This window comes from Colias eurytheme, chromosome 12 (genome assembly GCF_061535395.1).
Source record: "Colias eurytheme isolate Ceu_HAF_F1 chromosome 12, ilColEury1 Martin Lab GWU primary, whole genome shotgun sequence".
In the NCBI taxonomy this organism is placed as follows: Eukaryota; Metazoa; Arthropoda; class Insecta; order Lepidoptera; family Pieridae; genus Colias; species Colias eurytheme.
In genome coordinates, this window is record NC_142991.1 from 3,556,917 (window position 1) to 3,581,878 (window position 24,962).

The 24,962-nt window shown below is 34.0% G+C and overlaps 1 protein-coding gene across 1 annotated transcript; it reads left to right on the forward strand.

Moving 5' to 3' along the window:
- The first annotated feature begins 1,678 nt into the window (after positions 1-1,678).
- On the forward strand, positions 1,679-24,651 carry LOC149903872 (protein FAM135A). Its single transcript, XM_090107867.1, has 17 exons — positions 1,679-1,820; positions 13,651-13,868; positions 15,482-15,728; positions 15,942-15,971; positions 16,155-16,298; positions 16,652-16,820; positions 17,130-17,290; positions 17,460-17,666; positions 17,765-17,835; positions 18,021-20,959; positions 21,037-21,163; positions 21,249-21,368; positions 21,451-21,636; positions 21,722-21,887; positions 21,961-22,169; positions 22,245-22,492; positions 22,861-24,651. Exons 1-17 carry the CDS (start codon positions 1,744-1,746, stop codon positions 23,047-23,049), a joined length of 5,508 nt encoding a protein of 1,835 aa, XP_089963993.1. The 5' UTR covers positions 1,679-1,743; the 3' UTR covers positions 23,050-24,651.
- The last annotated feature ends 311 nt before the right edge of the window (positions 24,652-24,962 follow it).

The window sequence follows — 24,962 nt, forward strand, 5'->3', positions numbered from 1 at the left end:
GTAAGAACGAGGCAAAGCATTTTAATATTTTTGATATAAGCAAAGCAATAGTAAAAAAAAAACAATGTTCTATTTCTAACCGTATCTATCTTGAAGACAGCCCCAAATAGCCTATTCTAAATTTAAGCGTAAACTTTAACGTTCCCAACTGCTAAGTATCGATCACCTAAAAGTCGACCCATGACCTTTTCCTGTAGCCATGCAAAATTCAATCCCGCTTGTAATCCACGTACAGAATAAGCTTATACAATAATATTTAGCATTTTGTTTTCAATTTGTTTGAACGTGTATCGTTGACGCATCGCTGTCGAGTGGATTTGGGTGGTCACTGAATGTTAACAATTATTAGGCCTGATTAATTTAGTCCTTTTATCGGAGTAGTATAGAAAAATTCATTTTCATGAAGCAATATTAGGGAAACTCTATCCTTACTAATTTTATTATACATTAATACGAAATCAAGTGTTTTTTTGAAGTGAAGCGCGTTGAGAGTAAAATTTCAAAGTCACGTCATGGCAATACCATCACGTCATGGAGTAAGGCGACGATTTTGATATCTTTGAATCATACCAAATTAGTTTCATTTCTGACACGTGTGCTCAGCACTCACGCTCTTTTTTGGCACGTGGAGGCGCATGGAGCGATTTGATACAATAATTTAGTGTCTGAAAGTTGTTACGAGACTAGTTAGTACTCATAGACTATTTTTTACCACGATGGAGCAACCCCATTCCCATGGAAATTTCCTTGACCATATGTTGAAGCCGCGAACGGAATGCTAAAGTTTATTAATCTACCTATTAAGTAGACGAGTCACCTGATGGAAAATCGTCTTCATTTACATTCATAAACCAATGGTATTTTTATGTGAGCGCCCTTTGACAGCGGTATACCTACGCTATTTTCTTGAAGAACAAGTATGTTAATGTTGTATTGTATGCTGATGAAAAATTAATTTAATCTTACACATTTTGCCTTTGCTATGTTAAAGACAATTATTACATATATCGATATTTGGAAGCGAGATTTACCTTACGAAAATTCAAAATTTCAATAAACATTTCCCCTAGGTTATTGTGTATTCAAAATTAAATTTTGATCAAATGATTCACAGTTCGAAACTCTATGTTCTAAATAAATCTCTACTAATCGTTTTATGTTCATTTCTATTTCTAATGAAGACGCTGTTTAAACAACAATGCAGAAAGAAAATGAATAATACAATTCTAAAAGACAGCTCTTGACATTTCGTTCTATTACAAGTGACAAATAGCGCCGTGAACTTTCGCAACGCTAAAGTCGCCCCAAATTGCGCTACGTTATCCAATATACATCGGCAAGAGGGTACAGAGGCCGGCGCACGCGACCGCCCTCTGACCTTTAATCGTAAGGTAAATGCGGTGGCAAGCGCCATGTGCTCGTACCTGCCCAGTCGGACAGGCAGCGCGCACTGCCGTAGCTCGACTCTGCCGCGACGACGCGGCACTCGCGCATGCGTACGGCGCGGCTAAAATGAATTCCCGTTTCCCGCACTGTCGGCTGTACGCTCGTGATCGCCGCTGCGTTTCAGAATATCCGCTGAAAATTCCCGGGAGTGTTTGTGGGGTGTGGTCGTGACTGAGGTGGATGCAGTGATCGCTGATGCGCGGGGCTGTGGCGCTCCGGCCGGCTCCGGCTGGCTGCTAACGACGGCCGCGGCATGGCGCGCCGCGCCGCCCGCGCCCGCTCCCCCGATCTCACACCATGACCGACCTGCAGGCTACCTTCGAGTTCTCTATTGAACTGTACAAGTTCTACAATGTCGATCTCTTCCAGAGAGGGTAAGCTGCCTAGCCACGACGACCATGCATAAATTATAGCACCTACGTAACATTTGACTCGATGTTCAGGAATTTTGATAACGATTGATAAGAACGTCTTCAATGACTACACACCGCAACAGTCTTCGTAAATTATACACAGAAATGGCATGCTACAATTTATTAAAATAACCGCAAAATTGAATTTCCGCTACATAGGTTATGAGTTATGACATAAAATGTGTCGAATCGAATTAATAGCAGAAATAATTAAACGCTGAAACTATAATTGAACGCTTTAATTAGTAGATCCAGTCGCGTGTATTCAAAGCATTAAGCTTTTGACCTCATCTATTTTCTTGCGAGAGATTATCTTCAGAACCAGAGCAACAATCATTCAAACTTATCAATAGCTATAAATCCATTGAATTAAGAACAGTTTCTTTTCCAATAGTGAAATTTAAACTGAAAAAAAATTAAAAATGGTGGTTAATTGTTAGAAGTCGTTGCTAGTTGCTAGTTACTGGCTCAACAAATAATTCATCACACTAACATTTATTAAACGCCACTATAAAAGATTTCGGTATATAACCATATTGCTAGAAAACCTTGATAGGTAATAATATCTTTTCGCAGGACTATTACGTAACTAAATCGGTATAAATAACTGGAGTGAAACAAAGTTTGAGTCGGATTGTGTTAACTGTAACAATGATTATGACGTCAAATAGTAAACCCGACGGGATCTGACGTCCTCCCGGGCTGATATTCGGATTTCATCAATTATTAAGCCCATTAAGGATATATTCCCTTGTTAAGATATACGAAAGCAATTATTTCGTAAGGGATGTTGAAAGGAAAAACGTTGAAATAAAGAGATAACAGATATATATCGTAATATTATTTTGATTCTCATCTATATTTTAAAAATGAAACGTTAATGTTGCTATACTCTGTCCATTATATTATTTGCTTTTTGACAGCTTCACGCCTATGTTTAATTGTATTGTCTATGTTAAAATGTCATACAAATAATTATCGTACTTCATGGACAGGTCCCGCCCACTTAGTGATGCCTACACAGAATTATTCAATGATGGGTCGATAGATTAAAATAATCGATAGAAATACTCTGTAAAATATATCCGATACAGAAAAACTCTTCTATTATGTTATATAATTTAAACGTAAAGACAACCAAATTGTAAGATAGAAACCAATAAATAATAAAATATTAGTTTAGTTTAGTTTTAACATACAATGCATAGATATGTGGTCTTATTATTACATATCTTATTAGTACGTTTACGTTGTAATTATTATTTACGTACCTGATTCGATTTATGATAATATTTTGAATTTATAATTGAAATGGTATCACAATCGATAATCTTTTGAACATCACTTCTGGTATCACCCGTCGAGCTGTCAAAAAGCAATTCTTATAGTGGACAGACTATAAGCGAAAATCTCGAGAACATGGCTTCGTTAATTATTTTTTTATCAAATTCCTTGAAGTACGAGGATGGTTCTTATGCAGAGAAAACGTAAATACCGCGGCCGCGGGCGAAGCTGGGGCGGACCGCTAGTATTAAATATTTTAAACTTGCAATTAATGAGATAAAATGATAATTATGACATGAATGTAAAAGTGTATTATTAAAATATTTATAATAAAATCTATACAAAACATCTTAAATAATAATGACAAAGCTCTACATTTAGTACATCGTCATAATAATATGATATAGTTACTTAGGCATCTTAAAATATGCCTGTAATCTGTATTACTTATTTTTATCAATTACAATTAAATAAATACTTAATTCTTTACATTTTCAATTACGCAGCATACGACGTTCTTAATTATGGGTGTTCCATATGGTCATATCTTGGTATGTAATTAAAAAATAAATACAGCATAGAGCGTCTTTCAACACTCCTTAGTCTTCAAATTGAGAATCGTTTAAAATAGAATATCATTTACCGTAGAAAATAAAACACAAAAGATACAAAGCCATTGTGAGGTAAAGAATGTTACTCCAGAATCTTACCCTCACTTGCAATTAGTCGATTTTAAGTCAATATATTTACCCTGTATCTATGTATTGAATCCATCTATTTTTATTCATTTTCATAAATTATTCATGACTTTTGATCATATTGTATGACTAGATTGTTGAAGACCCCGGGGGCGGCTACTTTTTCCTTATTTGTGATATGAAAAGAAAATAGAACGATTTTAAAAAGGGTCGTCGAACTTTGTCTTGATGAAAGATAGATTGTGTGACATGGTAACCAGAATGAAAAAAATTCTTACTCGTATAACGGGCTACGAGAAAATTGCAGGCTTTAGCTTATTATGTAGCAGCCAGTAAGTAGGACATTAACTATTATTCAGATATCTCAATCAATCATATCAATATAATATAATAATTAATGCGTATTGGTATTGCTTTACAAGAAGTAATAACTGGTAGGCAACCCATAACCTCTGTTATGGTAGTCTATGGGCGGCGCAATTTGCTTACCATCAGGCAATGTGCCTGCTCGTTTGCCTCCCTATAACATAAAAAGAAGAATCATGAATTATGTTAACCAATACCTTATGAATGGAATGGAATTGGAATTTTCGTGTTTTTCAATTTAGTCTGTTCTTTCTGTATTACATCAAAAAGCCTGTATTTTAGTCTAGTCCATATTTCTGTACCGAATTTCCGAATATGAAATTTTAAAATCAAACATAAGTTTTGTTTCAATATACAATTATTTCAACAAGTTTTTTGAAAATAAGTATAGGAATTTCTATGATATCGATTTTATAAGAAAACAACCGTGTCTCTTTTTTATTATTTCACCTTAACTCAAGGACTACAAATATTCCAGCCTTAGAAACAATGCCGTGCTAAAAATAAGGAAACAACCACGAGGATTCATTATTTAAGAAAATTAAAGCACTGCAAGTTATAAAATCCTTTTTAATCACTGAAATATGAAGCATAAATTAAAAAGAAACACTGCACTGTTTCAAATTTACACAGAGTATGCTTTTAACCCTTAGTGACGTAATTACCGTGGTTCTACGATTTAGTTACTGAAATAATTGAGGTTTCTTTTAATGTGAGCGCTGAAAGCAATTAGCTTGATAATTTACTGTTATACATTTTATGTATGTGCGTATGTACTATTTTTACCTGCAATTATCGACATATGTAATTTGAATTCGTTATCCCCAATCCAAAACTAACCTTTTCCTTTTGTCGCGTATGAAAAAATACTGAAAAATATAACCTCTTCGTGGAAACAACGAACTCTCATATTCGTTGTTTCCGTTTTTTACAAAAAAATCCTTTGTAATAATAAAATAGGAAACAAAGCCTTGAATGAATCGAATTAAATACCTATTTTTGATAAAAGATAAAATCTGTGTTTTTCGTCCACTTTTAGGATTTTTATATCCATTTAACTATATAGACATAATTTTCCTAAGAATAAAAGATAGCTTCCACAACATACATTTACATTTAATCATTGATAACAGATAATTACACGAGTAGGTACCTACACGACCTATAATTTCATAAATCATGAACAGGATAGAAAATTTCATCCATGTGTTGAAAAATCGATAGTCTAACCTTAGTAGAGTAAACATATAGTTTACCCTCATTCAATAACACTTATGCAACCTAATCGTTTATGTAACACGTATTTCTTACAAGATAAATCATCTTTATGGCTCAGTTTGGTCAGAAAACTTACTTCTTATGTTGTTCTAGCTATTAAAATAACGTCTAAACGAGTATATTGTATAATATTAGTTGCAAAACAAATATCTTATTTATTTTTCAATTCCATGTAGCTGTATATGACTCTATTTCAGATACTTACCTTACTACATACTTGACTAATTTAGAACACATGTATAAATTAACAAAGGTGCGAAAATCTATACACAGAACACCTTGTCTATAAATAGTTACCATAACATTTGAAACTTTTCAGACGATCTATTCTTGAACAAGTAACATAGTTTGTAGGGTATTATTATTGTACATATTTTTATCTTTCAATGGAATTTTATCATCCACATACATAAAACTACAAATGGCCTTACAGCGCAGTCCTTGGGCGAACATATTATACGTATCTATAGATACTTATAACAGTTTGAACTAAAGCTTATAATTAGTAAATATATCGATCTGCTTATACTACTAGTGGTTCAACAACTCTATTAAAATCTAATAAACACATTCATAAATGTTTATGTGTGACTGTAATCCGATTATGATTGGCAAATCGCCCGTGAAACAGTCATGGCAACGTTATGTTGGAAACTTTACTAAAGAATCTAATTTATCTATTGCATAATTTGCTATTTTATTGTTGTCTTGTATTTAGTAGGTATTTATTATAGTGGGTTTATGCCAAGTGTTATAATGATATGATGTGGTATTGAAAATTTAATATGTAGGTACTTTCGTTTAATCTTAATGTATGAAATACTGAGGAATCCGCAAATAAGTATTAAAAAAATATAAATAGGAATTTAATTGTTTGAACTAAGTTGTGTATATTATAATATATATTTTTTTATAATATCCGTAGGCTGTAAACTAAAGAGTTAAGACTGCATATTGATTTTTTAGCACTAGATATTTGACCTCACCTCATTAATTATCAAAGCTCAACTCATAGTACAAAAAAAAATATTGAAATATTAATCCTGCAAGGTTTCATAATACAATCGTTCGTATTTTCTCGAAGTATTTATTCCAAAGCAATATTGAATAGTACCTATATAATTTAATGAGACTAGAAAGCTCCAGCCGCACTTTTCTCAAAGTATTGTTAAAATATTTTATCTTTTATTCAAAATTGTTTCAAAACATTAAAATCTTTCTGAGCTATCTATTATTAGATCTAGTCTTGTCGTATACAGTATCTAAAAGATCGACGTTTAGTGATGCTACATAATAAGTATGTATGATGTTTATTTTTATTACACACTAGCTTTCCGCCCGCGGCTTAGCCCGCGTTTTCAGAGAAAAACCCGGTCACGTATGATTTTCGGGACAAAACCTATCCTATGTCCTTTCTCGGGTATCAAAATATCTCTATACCAAATTTCATGCAAATTGGTTCAGTAGTTCAGGCGTGATTGAGTAACAGACAGACAGACAGAGTTACTTTCGCATTTATAATATTAGTTTTTACTAGCTTCCGCCCGCGACTCCGTCCGCGCGGATGTCGGTCTTCGCGTGGATGGTTTATTTCTATATTTTGAGTTACTCTGACAATAACATCTTATAAATATCTATTGGCGGCTAGGCCTTTAATAATACGCAACGTGTGTTCGCGGTTGTACAGAACAACGTCTATGGATAAAACTCAAAAATTAAGATTATTTTTTTTTCTGCGTATTTTTCCAGGATAAAAAGTATCCTATTTTACGCCCAGGATAATAAGGTATAATTATACCAAGTTTCATCGAAATCGAACTGTTAGTTTTCACGTGATGTCTTCACATACAGACAGACAGACAGACAGACAAAAATTTTTTTAATCACATATTTGGGTTTGGTATCGATCCAGTAACACCCCCTGCTATTTATTTTTTCAATATTTTCAATGTACAGAATTGACCCTTCTACAGATTTATTATATATGTATAGAGTATAGATTACACATAGGTAGTTACGTTGTTATGTGAAAATTTTATTTTGAATGCAAGTCACATCCAATAAGAAGGATGATTTTTGACTATACTGTGAAATCTAAGTACAATACTCTAAACTCATTAACTCTGTGAGGTAACGTGATAGAATGCAGAAAGAAATACTGCCAAGAAATTACTGAGATTGCAAATCTTTGGCTACACGTGTAATACCTTTCTTATCGATGGGGGTCCGAGTAAATCGCTTCCGTATAACAACAAATGTTTTAGGATACCTCATTATATATATCTTTAATTAATAATGTCGTAGCGGTAGCATTTTTTTAATTGTTTCTTATATATTGTGTTTATTTTTTATTTATTATTTATTTATTTATTACACTACTATGCTAGTAATGCTAGTATACATATTTCTATTATTACTTAAAACTAAACCTTATTAATATAAAAATAAATAGCTAGACTAGCACAGAGGGCGGCCTTATCACTAAATATCTCTTCCAGGCAACCCACTGTATGAAGTAATAAAGGAGGAGGTATAAAATCAATAAAAAAAATTTCAAGCACACTCTACATACCTAGTGGAAAACTTTGTAACCGATAGGGTATCGCAAATATAATTCACGGAAGAAACTCCGAATCCATACTTAATATTATAAATGCGAAAGTAACTCTGTCTGTCTGTCTGTTACTCAATCACGCCTAAACTACTGAACCAATTTGCATGAAATTTGGTATGGAGATATTTTGATACCCGAGAAAGGACATAGGCTACCTTTTATTGCGAAATATGTACCACGGGCGAAGCCGGGGCGGACCTCTAGTCTGAATATAATTCTCAGACGGTTCTAATGTTCAATATTAAGGTACCTAACAACTTTTATATAAATAAATAAATCTTTATTTTTGCACGCCTCATAAGCGAAGCGTTGAGGTGGGTATAGTCCGGGATACATCGCCCATTTTTGCAAGTGATTACTATCAAGCTAATTTTTCGTGAGTAGCTTTATTATGATGAGATGCCCAATAATTTCATGTACAAAACTCTCGATTGTGGTAGCTACCAGAGGAAACAAGGATAAAATATTTTGATTTGATGGTTCTCAAATATTAATTACTAACTGAATGTTTTTTTTTGTTCAATCTCAAGATAATTATCTAAATTATTCGAAAAAATATTTGTCCTACAAAATCTATGGTTTGATCAAAGAGTCCCCCTTTCCAATGTGTATCGATAACGAAGTCATCATAAATGATTACTAACCAGCTGATTTTTTTGTTTTCACTTATTTAATACTTATTTAATTCAACAGACATATTGTCCTACAAATTGCGTAATAAATATTTGAGAACCGTCAAATCAAAAATTTTTATCCTTGTTACCTCTGTAAGCTACCACAATCGAGAGTTTCGTACATGAAATTATTGGGCATCTCATCAAAATAAAGCTACTCACGAAAAATTAGCTTGATAGTAATCACTTGCAAAAATGGGCGATGTATCCCGGACTAGTACTATCTACTGTCACTTCGCGCAAAACATCTGATTTTTCAAACTTAAAATGTCTTTATGTATCATACATTGCACTTGTAAGATAATACATACACACACATATTAAGAAAAAACACTATTTTTAACGTTCATGATATTTTTGATGTCATTTTTGTTATTTAAACTAGTTAAAAAACAGTTTAAAAAAGTTCTGTCTTGGACGTCCGTGTGTCTGTATGTGCGGATCCTTTTTCTTGTTAACACGATAGCGACCGAAATAATTTACTAATCGAGTCTTTTTTTTTCTCTTACGCTTGAGTATGCTCAGGAATAGAACCCTTTCATTTTTCAGGGTCTGATTCGATGTGGTTTAATTGTTATTAAATAAACAAAAATAATAATTAATAAATATTTATTAAAAAAAAATTATGAGGCGTGCACTTTTGGATTTTCCAAATTATCTTTTCTTTAAATATGGTGATAATATTAATAAAGTACAACAAACATGTTCAGCCAATACAACATAGCATGCAAAAATTACGGCATTTAAATAGATTGATATGGTTTTCTGTGCATGATAGTTTTTAACAATTCTTATGAAGAGCAGCATATTCATGAAGGAACCGTGATATTAAGGTTTAGGTCTTAGACCTACAAAAGCTTATGAAAAGTGCAAAAGTAACTTTAGTACACAAAATTAAACCAGCTAGTAGCGGAAATGTGCCGGAAACTAATGTCTGCCTCTGCTCGATGATGGGATTGAAAATTTTGTTCTAATGCGTAGTTTGAATTTGAATCTAACCTGCGAAATTATAAACTACATATAGGTATGAAATATAATTTGTTAATTACAAAAGATAGGTGTGAAATATAATTTGACTAGTTATTTTTTAATCAAAACGATAAATAAGGGCTTTTCTCTGGATATTCAGACTGCACCATCATCAACTTCGGATTAAACCAAATTAAAAATGATTCTTATCATTATAATATACTTTTTACTGCCTTTTCAGATTTTCTTTTTTCTGTGAAGATGACTATTCACGCAACTACTAACACTATTTACTTTTAACTATTTTTAGAACAAAATCCTAACAGTCGACTGTCTTCACTTGACCTACCTAACCAGACTCTGTTATGATGGTACCTATATAAGAATAAAGAATCTGTTTTTAATAACGTTGACAAGTTTTTTCTTTCGTTGTTACCTTGATCCCAATGTAAAGAGATTCACAATTCACTTAAATTCTAACAAGATCTTGGTTAAATTTATGTTAAAGTAGTAGTTAGTTTCATTTAAATATTTTTTACATTCCTACAATAATTTGTTCAGATAATTATTTTTTTGTTTTTGTTGACAAAACAACATTTTCATTCCTTAATGAAGAGACTATGAATGAATGAAAAATTATTTATTGTACCTACACCATATAGGACAATTTAAAACACATAATAACTTATTTAACAATGTACAGAGGGCGGCCTTATCGCTGACAGCGATCTCTGCCAGGCAACCCAATCGACTAGGACAAATGCTGAGTATGGTGGACAAAGGTGCATAATAAATTAAAAAGTAAAAGAATTTATTATTGGAGAATTTATTATATACTTTCACCTTCTCAACATAAATATGTTTAATAAGTATATAATAAATGAGATAATTGCTAACCTTTCGTTTGAAAATCATTGGTTAGTTAGCTATGTCACATGGAAAATTAAAAAGAAGTAGGTACTAGGTACGTATCTATTTCTACACGAAAGATTAAAAAGTAATGCGTAGTGTGCAATTTTATACAGCAGGTAATGGTAAAACAGAACTTTCCATAAAAAATTAAAGCTCGTGTCTACTCAACGTGTATAGAATAATTCAACATTTTCACACGATAGTGATGAAAATTAATTCATTTAACACCGGGGTGGCAAATTGAGTTATAGCTGCTCGCCAGAGCGTAACTTTTAAAAATAAATCTTTTTAGGGTTCCGTACCGAAAGGGTAAAACGGAACCATAGGGTCCTGTCTGTCTCCAGGCTGTATCTCATAAACCGTGATAGCTAGAAAGCTGAAATTTTCATAAATAATGAATTTCCGTTGTCGCTATAACAGCAAATACTTACTAAAAGATAAAAACTATATATATTAACTAGCGACCCGCCCCGGCTTCGCACGGGTGCAATGCTGATACTAAATACACTACAGAAAAACTGTGAACGAAGTATATAAAACATGCGGCCCGCTCCGGCTTCGCACGGGTATAAAATATATAGCCAGGCGGCCGGCCGGTGCCGCCGCAAACGCTACGTCCCGCAATTTTTAAATCTGTTATATCTTCGAAAATATTCACTTAAATCATACGGTGTAAGGGGCCATATAGATCTATATTAAATGAACAATGTATTCAAGGTATTAAATTGGTTAAGGATTAATGCTGTATTGGTTAAAATCGCTTCGAAAATTAGCCATTATTTGTCGTAAAAAGTAAATGACAAAAAAAAGTTATTGTGGGTTTCTCTTATGAGATAGACATATACCACCGAGGACTTTTCTGTAGACCTTTTCAATGTGTACAATTATACTTAGTACATTATTTTGATAAAACACGTCGGGTTCAGCCTGCGTTTGCAATGTAAGCGGAAAAAATGTAATTTTTTACGACATCACATTACAAACCTCAAAAATAACAGTACTTCTCCACTATTTGATGGATGTTATTATACATATAACATCAAAATCCGTTGCGTAGTTTCAAAGATTTAAGCGTACAAAGGGACATAGGGACAGAGAAAGCGACTTTGTTTTATACTATGTAGTGATGACCCCTATAGTACGAAACCCTTCGTGGCGAGTCCGACTCGCACTTGGCCGGTTTTTTTATAACACATGCTTAATAACAACCTCGGATAAAGATGAACCATCCACTTCATCTTCAATCGAAGACTCTTCACAACCAACACATTGTTTTATTGGAGCCCTCGAGACAAAAGCACTATAGTTTCTCGTACAATATTTTTAGTGGGATGAAAAATATGCGCGATAGCTTTCGGCTTCAACAAGACAATTGGCAGTTTTAATTGGATTTGGTACGTTGTAATCTGTGATAAGTTGATAAACTAATATATTATTCGATATTATTGAAAATTATAGATACAATAAAATAGAAAAATAGTAAATAAAAGTACATTAACAAGAGAGTGAAAATTAGTTATGTGTATTAAGTGTATGTGTGTATTTCAGTTCTTGTGTGAAAAGGATGCTTTTCTTTTTTTTCACTGTTAGATTTTCCTGGAGGCTGCAAATAACACATCAAAACAATTTTTAAAGAAATCTATCTACCTGCATGAATGTATTGTACAGATTTTGAAAAGAGTCTGCTCACAATAAATTCTATTTAACCCAGACGAAGTAGTGGGAATCAGCTAGTATCGTTAAAACGCATGATACTTATTTGTCCCAACCATAAAAGCGAAGCCTCGGCAAAAAGGTTGTCTATTATAATAAGTACTGGCACAGTTGCTTTGTCGTCACACTTTTCCGTTCAAATATTCGTTCATTCATAGCTGGAAAAATAACTGCATTTTATCTAGGCTTAGTTATTATTCCCTGGTACCGATTTTGCACAATATTATTGTTATAGGTTCTATTTTTCATAGCATTTAAAAGGAATATAATGTGATTAATTTTATATGACAGTTATAACTAAACTCAAGTGAGAAAATCAAGAGAAAATCATGTTTAATCTATAGACAGTAGGTACAGTTTTAACTAGGTAGTAAGTAGTAACACATACAATTTTAATGAATAAATAACAATGCTTTAAAATAAAAATTTCATCCGATTGTCGTAGTCTAATTTTTATTTAGATTTGAAAACATAATCACAATTTTAGCCACATCAGACGAATTTGTATTTATTACCCTTAGTTATTACCATTGAGTTACATGTACTAGGTAATACCTCAATGTTTATTACCCAAAATTTTAAAAAATACGTTCAACTTTTCCTAGCGTATTTTTCTAGTTCCGGCGATGACCTCCTTTTCGCTGTCAAACTGAAGCCAAGCCAGGTGGAACGGTAGTATTCATTGTTAAAAAATACCATTCCAATGGGAATGAATCCAAAATATTGTAGCATTGAAATAGAAATGCTAATGCCTAGTATACGCTAGCGGCTAGCTCTTAAAATGAGACTGGTAGATAAATTTATCGCTCCAAAATTATTAATATGAATTTATTTATGCACAAAACCGTGTTTCATAACCCAAAAATAGAAACATAAGATGTTTGCGTGCTATTATTTGGCAAAATGCTTTTAGCCGTTTGAAATTTGAACCAGTGAATTAGTAGAAGAGGTCTTAAAACTCTTGAATTTTATCATGCGGCTTTATTTTAATCATTTTCAAGCATTTTATATCCAGTACAATTTTAATTTTCTGAATCAAAAAACAGGTAGGGTTATATGAGATTGTTTGTAAAGTCCGAATGCTTGTTGCTTATGATGCAAACTGATGCTAGTGATCCCATTTTAAACCAAACTAATATGTCAAAAATTGTATTATATGTATAGTGGTGTATAAAACATTAAATCGATTATTGATGAAATGATTAACATTGTCAATAAATTATAACAATAAAAAAGCGCTTTTCAAAGAAGTCTACACGAATAAAAAATAATTTTCTTTACAGGCTCTACCAAGTGCGTATCGGTTTACGCGTGTCACCGAAAGTGCCGGTCCACATCGAAGCCTCCGTGTCCAGCGGCAATGGGGCGGCGAGGACCGGCAGGCCGGCAGCCAACGCGTCGCTCATCGGCGGCCTGGCTGCTTCCAGAGCCTTCCAGATCATGTACAGGAACGAGGAGGTCACCTTGCGGGATATCGTGCATTTTAGAGCTCATTTGCTAGGTAATATCGCCATTTAGACCAATATTTTAAAGAAGAAAGAATGTATTGTTTGTTTCCGAAATTATTAAACCTTTTTGATAAATTGTATCACCAGGCGAAAGCTGCATTATTCCTGACTGACATAGAGGATATTTTATTTTGTTTATATTCCGGGTCAATTCGTAGATTCGGGACGAGCGGCTAGTTATTTTTATACCTAAGTATTATAGCAAAACACGTGGAAAAAGCTCATACTCAATTAAGATTTCTATCTTGAATGCTATCTTGACCTTCAAGACTTATGAATAGTTCGAGTGTCTGCACGAAGTCTACACATTCAATTGTGGTTCATTGTCTTTTATCGTGTCTATATTTAATTATGTTTATTTAGCTGCGTCTAATGGAATCAGCCATAGGCAACGTGAAAATTTTATTTATTCAAACATTAGCATATTTACTGATACTGCAGATACGATTCAATCATAGTTGATGTTTCACTAATTAACTGCTGTGTTGATTTCTTTTGATTCCTACGAAAAGAGCACAGTAAAAACAAAGACACCTAATACACAAAAATGTAAAGATAAATCAGCCTATGAAGTCTGGCATTTTGCCACCGAGGATGACCCAATATGCAAAATGCTTCGTGTGAATGAGGACAAGAAAATCCTAGTTCGTGCATTTTGTAAGACCAGATCGTTCGCGACTGGTACACGTCTCAAATGGTGCACTTCGCAAATGGTGCACTTTTTAAGATTAGTTGAGATTTGGAAAAATTGTGTAAAAATGAAAGAATTTTTAGTTTTGGATGTTTAATTTATATAATTATGTCAACACAATAATAATAATTAAACTATACAGAATCACCTTAAACACTATAACATTTTGGGTCATTTTTATTTTTTCAAAAATAAAAATGTGACTCGGATATAATAAAAATAATATAATTATGTCAAAAAAAAAGTAGATTTACAGTAAAAAAATATCATAATAAAGATATGATATAATATCATATTATATCAATAACCTTTGTAATATTATTATTTAACTTTTAACTATTACTAATTAAATAAAAGCTTTAAATTAAATCATAACCTGTTTCTTAAAAACAAATTAGTAAAAGTAATAATAAGTAAAACTTAGTAATTCATCATAAATAATAATTATAGAATAAAAAACAAAACTGTCAAGACTACGGTACTTAGAAATTTAGTTAAACGTTACTACCCGTTTTATCGTTTTATTCATTTATAATTATAAAAATTAAACATCCAAAACTAAAAATTCTTTCTTTTTTACACAATTTTTCCAAATCTCAACTAATCTTAAAAAGTGCACCATTTGCGAAGTGCACCATTTGAGACGTGTACCAGTCGCGAAGCGTACCATTTGAGAAGTGTACAAGTTGCTAAGTTCACCATTTGAGCATGGTGTACAAGTTGAGAAGTGCACCAAGTGCGTCAAACCCATATAAAACTCCGCAAAACTAAACAAATTAACATTAACAAAAGTCGCAAAAACAAAATTGTTATTTTACACACAATTTATGATTATGAACGAAAAACCAAGAACATACGCCCGAAATTTACATCGTACCTGAAAAAAATCGTATAAACATTATTTGATTTCCACAGTTGATAGCCGCAATCTAAAAGAGTCTCTAGAGAGAGCAGAATGGAGTCTCGGGGTGGAACTCTGGTGCAGCGAAGGAGCGCAGTCCAGTACACTGGCGCCAGTCTCCTGCCGCGTACTGAAGCTCCACTTCCAACCATCTAATGGCTTGCATTATCATTTACCAGTGCTGTTCGACTACTTTCATCTGTCAGCTGTCTCGATAACCATTCATGCCAGTCTGGTTGCTTTACATCAGCCGTATATAAAGTAAGTTTAAACAGATTAAAGTTTTTGGGATTTCCGCTTCTCTGTTATTAGTTTTAAACTAATCAGTAGCGACCCTTTGATTTATAAATGCTATTTTCCTTGTGTGGATTTCACTCATGTCTTAGTAATAGATAATATCACAACTAACATATAATCATAATTGTTATTTAAGCTAATAAATGTCAGGAAATTCGTTTGTTACATGTCTCTCAGGAAAAGCATCATGCATTACGTTCAAAGTTGGTAAGTTCCCTTATCAATTTTTATTATCAGTGATTAAAAGAAGTATAATATACTGCTCTTCATTTGTATAAACCTATGAAAATAAAGTTGTCTATCCTAAGAATAAAAAGTAATTGGAATAAGAGAACGATTGAGAATATCGGATTTCGAACAAGTTTATTCAATATTACTGTAATATTTCAGTACACCTCGCTCCAGCAAACAATGGGGGAAGTTAATGAAAAGTGCTGGAGCAAGTTTCAATGCTTCTGGAAGCTTCGAGAACATTCTATTCGGTTCTGGTGGAAAATGTGCGGGCGGTAACTCTAGCAAGATCGCGCATGCAAGGTAATATATGAAAATTGAAACATTTAGCGAATTTTAAGCTATGTGACTGTGTGAAATATATTTTGATTTAATGAGCTAAATGTAAACATACTTAAACCCTACGTGAACTTTCCTTTCCTCGATGTCTTAAAGCAGAGTGGGAAAATGATGAAATCATGGTACAGGGCCCAAGGGAAGGATTAAAAAAAGTTTACAACATATTATAATAGCAAACATTTCTAAAAGACCTTTTACCTATTAAGACCTTTTTAACTGTAACTACATTTGTTGCCTGAAATAAACAAATAAATAAATAAAATATATCTATCATTTTTAACAAGTTTTATAGTACTACGAATTGCCAATATTTTCAGGCAAGTGCATGCAGAAGTTTGCGGCATACTTCTTGGCTCGCTCGAAGGGTTGCAGAGCGCGTTAGCCGTGTGCGGTTCAACAGGTGTTACCCTTACCCCGGATGAGTCTTCCAATTCCATCGTCGGGGAAGTAGCACAGAGGATGAAGGATATTAGTGATTTGTGCAAGGTACGCTTTCTTGGTGAAAAGAATTTTTAAGCCATAGGTTGGTGTTACAATAGGGGTACCAGATCTGCACTACACAATGACAATAATAGCATTGAAAATATTAATCATAAATTAGGCAAACAAGCAAAATTAATTGCTAACATAATTCTTAAAAGTTCGTGGATAATATGCACATTGCACATGCCTATTTGAGAAAAAAAATCGGTTACTACGTAACTTAAACAATAAGCATTATTATTCTAATAGGCATTGTAGGTAAAAATTACGATTATGAAATAGCACTACATACTTCTTTGTAAATCTGTACAGAAGTCCGATGCTGGCGAAGAAGAAGAATGGGCGATGGGAGCTGCGCACGACATAGCGAGGTTATGTGCTGAAGTGACACTGAGATGGCGCGCATTCCTGCATCACACGTCAGACCGGCCGCACGTGCATCATGCGTTAGCTGCTCGGCATCACGCTCTTCGGTAATTTTTTTTTTTAATTTTGAAACACTATATTATAAATTTCGACGTTCTAGAAAGCGTAGTTGTCTCGTTTATAAGAAAAATAAACAGTAGAGCAACATTGTTATGATGACATAACTATAACCTTAACTATAACTAAATAATAAATAATACTCCGTTATATTTTCAGCATTAAGCGGTTCTCAGAATGCTTCTTCGTGCTAGACAATCCACGGCATTCCCTTGCTGGCTGCTATGATAGCAACTATCAGTCATATCAGAGTGTTGGTGACGTGGCGAGAAGATCTCGATACTTAGCGCTTCTTCCACCTCTGCCGGTCCACTGCATTGCGTTAGACGGAGATCCTCATATAATGCCGATTATTTTTGAGGACAGGTATTAAATCTATTAAAATAATTCATCCATAAGATAATTTTCTACTTCATTCAATTCATAGTCAATGCATATTACAGTATTCTACGATAATTTTTCAGATATCAAGATACAGCAGAATTTGCTAGGCGACGATCCTTCTTAAATTCGAGTGCTAGTAAATCAGGCAGCGGTATGTATTATATTATTAACAGCTGTTATGAGCGGTTTGAGAGCTTCTGTAAATGTTCGGTATATTATATCAATGAATAATAATGGATTAAAAATTAAAATGTAGGTCTAAAAGTACTAAATATACTATCAGGGACATTACTGTTTTGTTTAAAATTATAACAATAAATTCAATTTATGTTTCAGATCCATTTTTGTGCTCTGAACCCGCTAGAGATGACTGTGCCTGTAGTGTAAGCTCTATGATGGATTCACGGAGGCCTTCATCCGAAGCTTCCAGAGTGACTCTTACATTACCAAAAAATATGGTAGACGTAATGGAACCACAATACAGCACAGCTAAAGCCAATTCGAACGTAGTACAAGCAACTCTTACTCTTGCACCACAAAGTTCTGCTCGAGGGTCACCTAAAAGAACAATAGTAAAGCAAAACGTTGTCGAATTAAATAAACCTCATAATAAAAATTTAGAAATAACGGGAAGGAATCGATATATCGTTCAGAACAATAAAATAACTGAAATTCAATTACCACTTAACAGTGCATTTTCCTCTTGCCCTATTCAACAAGGTCAACAATTATCAAGGTATTCAGCATCAACCTTACTTGATATAAACGGAGCAAAAGGTCAAGGTAAAAGTACCCGCACTGGCAAAGAAAAAGCAGATCATGGTGAAGTATTTAGTCAAAAACATGAAATAACGAGTGGTGTGAGCACATTGCCTGCAAGACATAGTAAATCCCTTGATCAACTACGAGTATCTCAAATGACACCGCTTAGTGTGCAAACAAAGCAGTTAACAAAAAGTTCCAGAAACAACTCCAATGCTTCTGTTAATTATCAAAAACAATATGTGCCTCCACAGCAAACAAAACCAACGACTCTCCCAAGAAGTGTAACAACAACTTCATATCCGACAAGCACTACAACAAGGTGTGGATCTAAAGGTGATGAATATAGAAGAAATATTAATGAATTTAGAGAAAAATACAAAAATCCGTGCACAATGAATGTCGGTACCCATGGGTCAAATAATGAAGTATTCCATAGCGTAGGGTATAATTATAATGGATCGGCGAAAACGAATTCGAACCAAATATATGGTTATGCTTTCGGTAATCAGGGTACAATGCAAGTTAATAATGTAATTCGTAATCCCCTAGAATTTCAAAGAGGCTATACTGTAAATTTACCCCGTCCTATGTTGCCTCCGCGTAATTCTTATCCACCGGTGAGTGGAAAAACTCAAGTGACTGATCAAAATAATTTAGTATCTAGTAAACATGTTCATAGATCTAATTCTACACATGTGTTTCATCAAATTGAAAACAACCAAATAGACATCGAAGCAGCTCGCAATCAATTAAGGCATGAACTAAACTACTATTTACAAAAGGGCGACTGGAGTTATGATTTTAATACTGGAAGTCTTATTCACAATTATCAGAAAAAATCGAGTAAAAGTAGCGATGACAGTGGTTTCGTTATGACTTTAGATCGAAGTAGTGATGGCACTTCAAAGTCAACATACTCGAAAACACCACCATCAACCCCACATTCGACGATGCCATCAGTAAGACAGAAAAGAAGTCGTTCGAAAGAATCGCGACTGAATCATGCGGGAAAAGAAAATGCAAAAATAAATTCTAGTCGAGACTCATTAAGTAGTCACCATTCAATAAGATCAAGAGATAGTAAATCAGATCGGCATACATCTAAATCAGAACGTAGCACTCCAAAATCTGATAGAGCTACTCCTAAATCTGGAAAAGGTACACCTAAATCTGGTGGCGTAACACCGCGGTCTGGTCGAGCTACACCTAAATCTGGAAGAGCAACACCAAAATCAGGACTCACTACGCCTAAAAGCGGACGGTCTAGTGGTAGACCTGAAAAACGAACAAAGCATAAAGCATCCGAAAAAATGACGCAGCTTATGTCAGCTGCTGCTTCTTCGTCGAGTGATGAGAGCATACCTTTACAACTTCGACGATTAGAATCTTCAGCTAGCGTTCCATATAGTCTTGATCATGGTTCTGAGTTACGTCATTGTAGGAGCGCCGCGTCCGTTTTAGATGAACCTAATTTAAATAATACATTTGGATCTGAGTCCCTACCCAACCTAGCACCTCCGCCACCACCGGCCTTCGAATCTCCTCCTTTAGATATAGGTGATAAAGATTTTAAAATTATGCCGCCAGATAGCTTTCTAAATAAAGAGGACAGAAGGAGTAGAAGCTCAACGTCAAGTTTAAGTGAACAAAGTGGATGGGTATCGAGTGGACGCAGTTCGGGGCCGTCATCTCCTGATAATGCCAGCAGTGTAAATCAAAATATTGCACCGCCTAGAAATACTGTCGTCACTCAAGAAGCAAGCAAAACTTATGAACCGCCAAGCGAACCACGTAAAAGGGATAGTGAAAAATTAAGAGATTTTAAAAGAAGTATCCTTAATGGAGAACAATTAAGAGAGAGGCTAATGAAATTAGCAGTAAAAGCTGAAGAAAGTAATGATGAAGAAAAAATAGAGTGTTGTGATAAAGAAGTTTGTGAAGAATGCACAATCTGTAGTGACTCAATATGCACGGATAGCCAGTGTGAATATAATAAAGTTATGCACAGTAACGGTATAGATGCAGGATGTAATTCTGATACCTGTGTCGCAAGTTGTCTCCAGTGTTCCGATGCTAATAATAAAATTAGTCAAAGGCATAACTCATTTAGTGCTATACAAGGCAAATCATATGCATCCACATCTAAAACACCCAGTGAAGGAACTGTGAAAAAGTCTCAAACTATTAGTGATAATTTACATCCATATATTAGAAAAGAAATATCTACTAAAGCTCAATTAGTTCCAATAAAATCAAATACCTTAGATAAAACAAAACTGAGAGATAAGATAGAATATACAGAAAAGCTTATAGCTGCTGAAATACGAAGCTTAACCGTTGGAAGACCGTGTAAATCACATAAAGGTGGACCAATAGCTGCTGTACAACAATATCAAGGAAAAGCTAAATCTGAAGTGGATTTAAGTCACTTTGTTGGGGACAATGATTACGAACATTTACCACCTCCACAACAATTTAGAGATGCTCCACCGCCACCTGATCAATTTAAGGTAAATTATTATTTGAGATAAAAAAAATACACAACAAACACGTCTTGTTATTTCTAATATTCAAAACTATATTTTAGGATCCACCGACGAAATCACCAAAATTGAGCCGACAAAGCAGTAAATCATCAACGCCTTCAAAATCGCGAAAAGCCGAGCAACCAACGAGCTTGCAATTGGATAATCCATTATATCACGTTTGTGAAGGTAAATATATAAATAGTTTCTTTTACAGATAAAGTTTAAACGAACTAACAATTGAAATAGTTTTATATGAAAACATTTATCTCAGGTATATTGGAAAGGCGAAAGCTACGGCCACAAAAATCTTCAAGCGCCTCAGCTTCATCTGCTACAAGCACACTTAATAAAAGTAGAAGTACAGGAGAACTAGCATCAAGGAATGAAAATGGTAAAAATTTGAAATTACCATTTCAATATACTTACTATATTTTACAATAAAATCATAAAAATTAATACCAATATTGTTTTAGAACGAGAAAGTAATCTAGTCAGTATATTTGGACTCGCAGAATCAGAAAGACTGTTTGTAAAATGTAGAGACGAATTCAGACAAAGTGTGAAGTACCCTGGAGCGATATACTCTGACTTCCCGCCTGTTGAAAATTCGTTACCATACTTTCATATTAGTGATGAATATAGAATGTTTAACCCAGAAGGTAAGACATAATAGAATAATTAATCATCTCTAATTTAATACTGTTAATGAAAATATTTATAAAACTCTTTATTTCAATTTTTTAGGTCTACATCTAATAATATGTGTCCACGGCTTAGACGGAAATGCAGCCGATCTACGCTTAGTTAAAACGTATTTAGAACTAGGCTTACCCGGCGCTCGACTAGACTTCCTTATGTCTGAAAGGAATCAAGGAGATACATTCTCTGATTTCGACACAATGACAGATAGGTAAGTATACATTCATGTTTAATACAGTTCTTCAAAATATGTATAACTCAATAATTTTTATTTAAATTTTCAGGCTAGTCCAAGAAATTTTAACCCACATACAAAATTCAAGCGAACCAGCTAGAATAAGTTTCGTGGGACATTCCTTAGGCACTATTATTATTAGGTCTGCTCTGGCCAGGCCTCAAATGAAGCCATTTTTGGGAAAATTACATACATTCCTGTCTCTCAGTGGACCCCATTTAGGAACGTTGTACAATTCTAGTGGTCTTGTGAATGCGGGTAAGTTGGTTATAACAATGAAAATATTATATTCTGTGATCTAAAACTTAAACTTCTAATATAAAACATTTTCAGGAATGTGGTTCATGCAAAAATGGAAGAAGTCTGGTTCTCTTCTCCAACTTTCACTACGCGATGCGTCAGACCCGCGACGGTCGTTTTTGTATCGATTGAGTGAAAGGAGTCAACTTCATCAGTTCAAGCACATCCTCCTTTGCGGATCTGGTCAAGATCGATACGTTCCATTGCACTCAGCTAGACTCGAATTGTGTAAAGCAGCTGCCAAAGACACTTCGCTTCTGGGACAGGCGTATAGAGAAATGGTGAGCGAGTTGGTGTCATATTCACAATTTTACTTTTGAATACTTTTCATTTCATAAAATTTATAATAAATCGCATTATAACATTATTCCAATAGCGCTGGGACATGTTTCAAATTTTCCATTACCATCCATTATTACTTCAGAACAAACATTTTAATTTCAAATAAAATAAATAAATTATTGAAATTAAGTAACTAAATTTACTTTAAGTTTCCGAATTAATTTAACTACTTCATGATGTGGAACGAGCAAATCCTTACCTTGAAGCATGGAACATATCCTTACTTCTCCCCTTCAACAACACAAAACTTCAATCATTGAAACAGTTCTTCCCTGTATATCTTCACGAAACACAAAACTTCGAACAGGTGCACAACATGGTATCCCCGCTAGCCGCGCGAGCGTCATCCGTCTCCGTGGTGCGGTACGACGTGCAACACGCGCTGCCGCACACCGCAAGCGCTCTAGTTGGACGCGCCGCGCACATCGCCGCGCTGGACTCCGACCTCTTCATCGAAAAGTTCCTTCTAGTATCGGCTCTAAAGTACTTCAGATAAACAGACAGAGATACAGCGGCGCTAAACGTTCCAAAACAGCATTTTGTTGATTTTCAGGATAACTCTACACATAATTGTAATTTGAAAAATATCGTCGAAGAATGGAATTTTCTGGAAATAATGTTAGGTATAGTGCTATAAGCCTAGCTAGACATACAGACAGATAGAAGCTGGTGGGGATAAAAAAGACATTGCTTCTTGATATATAATTTACATGACGATTAATTTTAATTGAAATTAAAATATACTCACAGCTTTCCAAAATTTGGTCCTTCTCATTTATTAACAATCACACGGAATTTCGGAAATGTATTGAACGTTTAGACCGCCCGCGCCGGTGTTACAAATTTTTCATTACTTTTCGCTTGCATTTATGGAATTTTAGTGGCTAAGTATAAATTATTGTTTCATTAAAGTTCTAGTGCTCATTGGATTACCTACATCACGTACAATATACTTCGTTCCTAGTTTTATATTAGTATAGACTTATGGTTGTTGGGTGAGACGGTGCACTACTTTGTTACTATTTTGTATTACTTATTGGACACTAAGTTAACGTTTTGAACACTTATACAAATTCATGATTTCACAGCGAATATTGTCTCGCATTTATGGCATTTATTTTCAGGGTACTCCACCACGTTCAAACTTGAAAATTATTCTATCGCACTAAATTTCTCATCACTAATATTAATTCACGATACTTATATCTAGATGTAAACAGCAATGATTATTAATTTGTACCTTATATTAAAATATTCGAAATAAACTCGTTCTAGTTATCTACACAAAAATAAACCTTATAATCTACCTACTTATTTTAATCTTCAAGGAACTGTAGCAGCATAAATTGAAAATTTTAATTACGATTAATATAAGATGGATCTTTACACCAAATAAATTAAGACTACGTTAGCAAATGTAGATACTGTATTGTAGATGTTAGATATGTAGGATATTATATTTAAAATTGATTTTATTTAATGATTGTTGTGCGAACGGTGTCTTAGTCTGAGTGTCTTTACGTCGTTAATCTGAATACAATTTTATATTATGTCTATTAATTTAAACAACATCTCTTCGAATATTTTAACGATGTCAAACAATCGAAATTTATATTTTGGCAAAAAAACATGCGTGATTGATTTGTATTTATTTACAAGAAATTATTTTTTTGGTTGTAAAAGATATCACCAGTTTGTGAAAACCTTTTTTGTCTATCTGTTTACTACATATAAAATTTGTATTCATTTTTTTTTAAATAATATTTTTCTTTACAAGTAAGTATGTACAATTTTACTTTTTTAAAAAGAAATAACTACATAATTAAAAAATGTTACAGGCCTACTTTCCGTGGGCCACAGCCTTATTCAACACCGCAGTTAGAATTATAAATGTAAATTTTATCGAATGTTAGACTGATCTTTAAAATTATACGATTATTAAGATATCGATAAGTTTGTTAGATTTTTTTTAATTTGTAGTAATTATTATTTGATAAAATAATTATTGCTATCTTGGTCTGTCCATGTCTCTCTATTAATCAGTAGATTAAATTTTATACAGGGGCTTAAAATTTACAATTATTTTTAACTTTTCAAGTACTTACTTATGGCTGGTTCACACTTTGATTAGTGCGAGTGCAGGTGATGAGTAGTACTACGTGTGGACAGCGACTGTTTAGTGCGAGTGTTTAGTAGGCTGTGTAGTAAAGTGAATAGAAGCGTGTTCTATTTTTTTGCGAGTGGACTGCGAGTAGCCACGTCCCGCGCGCCCTCCCTTCCCCCTCACTCGCAGCGTGCCTGCACTCGCACTAATCACCTGCACTCGCAGTCAATTGGACACTACTCGCACTACACACCTGCACTCGCACTAATCACCTGCACTCGCAGTCAATTGGACACTACTCGCAC

Excerpts from the sequence above, each read along its gene's own strand:
- LOC149903872 (XM_090107867.1), top strand. The coding sequence starts at position 1,744 with ATGACCGACCTGCAGGCTACCTTCGAGTTCTCTATTGAACTGTACAAG. Across the intron at positions 21,164-21,248 it reads ATTATATCACGTTTGTGAAG|GTATATTGGAAAGGCGAAAG; the intron begins GTAAATATATAA and ends CATTTATCTCAG. Across the intron at positions 21,637-21,721 it reads TAGAATGTTTAACCCAGAAG|GTCTACATCTAATAATATGT; the intron begins GTAAGACATAAT and ends TCAATTTTTTAG.